The sequence below is a fragment of the Microtus ochrogaster genome, unplaced genomic scaffold (assembly GCF_000317375.1).
Source record: "Microtus ochrogaster isolate Prairie Vole_2 unplaced genomic scaffold, MicOch1.0 UNK130, whole genome shotgun sequence".
NCBI classification, from domain to species: Eukaryota; Metazoa; Chordata; class Mammalia; order Rodentia; family Cricetidae; genus Microtus; species Microtus ochrogaster.
Window position 1 is genome coordinate 397210 of NW_004949228.1, and position 2245 is coordinate 399454.

General features: G+C 35.9%; 1 protein-coding gene across 1 annotated transcript in view; it reads left to right on the forward strand.

Moving 5' to 3' along the window:
* Nucleotides 1–2245, forward strand: part of LOC101990987 (zinc finger protein 2 homolog) — an 8885-nt gene that overhangs the window by 1594 nt on the left and 5046 nt on the right. The window contains 1 exon segment of the mRNA XM_013355440.1: nt 1056–1199. Within this exon segment, the coding sequence (XP_013210894.1) occupies nt 1056–1199 (144 nt within the window).

Sequence of the window (2245 nt, forward strand, 5' to 3'; positions counted from 1 at the left end):
ATGATTTTAAAAAATCCTTGCTGTTATTTTACCTCCTTTGTATATATCTGTCCATTCTCCATAATTAGCACACACCCCAAGCAGTTTTCCAGTTACCCCTTTTTAGATCACCGTTCGCTCTAATTTCCCTGTCAATCACTCCTCGCACACCCCACAGTGGTCTCCTTTTACTTTTTGGGTTACTTTCAGGTTGTGTAGTCACATCTGAGCATTTGAAGTTAGAAACTTACTATGAGAAAGAACAAGCAATGTCTGTCTTTCTGGGTTACCTCATTTAATATGATCTTTTCTAGATGAATTTATTTACCCGAAAAGCTCATGGGTTAAATTTTCTTTCCAACTGAATAGTATTCCATAGTGTATACACACCACATTTTCAGTAGTCATCGGTCAGTCGAGAGACATTTGGGTTGGTTCCATTTTGTAGCTATTGAGAGTAGAATGGCAATGAATGGGACTGATCAATCATCTGTGAGGTAGAACTGGGTCAACATGCTAGACTTATTTAACTTGAAGACATATTGATTTAATTGAGGATTCTCCATATCAATTTACAGACTGGCTAGATTTCTGGTAGTGGCATTTTTACTCACAGTGCTTTTGTTTTTGATGTTGTTGCCGGATGGGTTATTTGTAATAGTTTTATGCCTTCTCTGTGACAATTAGTGATTTGATGTTTTGCCCATGGATGATTTCTTTCCAGGTTTCCAGACTTTACTATTCTTCACATGAAATTTATTATTTCCCTTATTCTCATGGAAAAAACCCTCTAATTCGCCTGTAGAAATTTTGCCTCTAATTATTGTCTGCGAGGCTGTTTGATAACATAGATTATGTCAAGTCAAGACTATCTTGAAATGCACTTATATTTTCATCAGTTTGAAGATATATTTCCTTTCTGGATTCAACAATATTGTTGATACTGACTGTCTCTTCAAATTTTAAATGTCATTCCATGCTTTCCTGGATTTGGGAACACTGTCTGGATACCTGGACATATTCTGTTTCTTGGGTCTTTTCATGTGATCTGACATTGTTTTCTTGTTCTCTTACAGCTTTCAGTACTAATGTTTTCCTTTTTCTTTTTGGCCTCTTATATGAAAGGACAAAAGCCGTCTATCTATTCATTGTTCCTGAAAGAGATACTCAAAGAAGAAATACCAGAAGAAATGGCTGATTCTCCAGTAAAAATGTCTCAGGTCAGTGGTCATGTCCTTTTTTGGAAATGTTTTATTGTCAGATATTGAAAGCCTTTAATTTTCCACTACTGATAATATTTTATATTTTATTACGAGAGTTGTTAACAACCAACAAAAATCCATGCACTGAGATTAAGCAGACCCAAATACTGTATAAAATCAGTGTACTTTTATGTGGGCAGCGTAATCACTGGGGACAGAAGATCTATTACCACTCCTGACTCGTGACTCAGATAAAATATGTCACCACTATGCATTTCCAGAGAAATAAAGGAAGAATCATAAACACTAACCTGAAATCTCTTAGACAATATAGCATAAGTACTAAAAAGGAACACAATGAAAACTTTAAACTTAAGATGCAAAAAAGCTAAAATATTCCCCTAGTCTGTTTTGAGGTCTATATTTGAAACACATTGAAAAGTAATAACATTTTTTACAGAATTTCATATTTACATATTTACAGAATTTCCTTTACTAACAGGAAATCTATGATACTTTGAATGCATCTACAATTGCTAGCCTTAGGTGTACATGCTAGCTACAACTTAAAAATCATTTCTTATGTTTTTGGACATCGTAGTTGAACTTTCTTTTTTGGGACCACCAACTCTTCAATAATGACACTGAGAATTATTATTGATTATGAGTGCTGAGATCTTAGCTTAGGCTTTGTCTCAAGTAACTCTTATAATTCAAATAACCTGTTTCATTTAATCTACATTTTGTCATGTGGATTTCTACCTTTTTTTTCTTCTTTCCTTCCAATCTGCTCTGTGACACTTTGGTGTCTCCTGCTGTGGGACAATGGTCTTGTACACTATAAAGATTTGTCAGTTGTACTGGTTTAATAACATGCTGATTGGCCAGTAGTCAGGCAGGAAGTATAGTGAGGGTGACAGGCAGGAAGTATATGTGGAGTGACTGTTGAAATAGGAGCGGTGGGGCTGTGTCCCCAGCACCCTGGCCACCTCCGGCTAGCTTATGCCCCGAAATAATTACACGGACACTGTATTCTTTTAAGCACTGCTTGGCCATTTCTATCT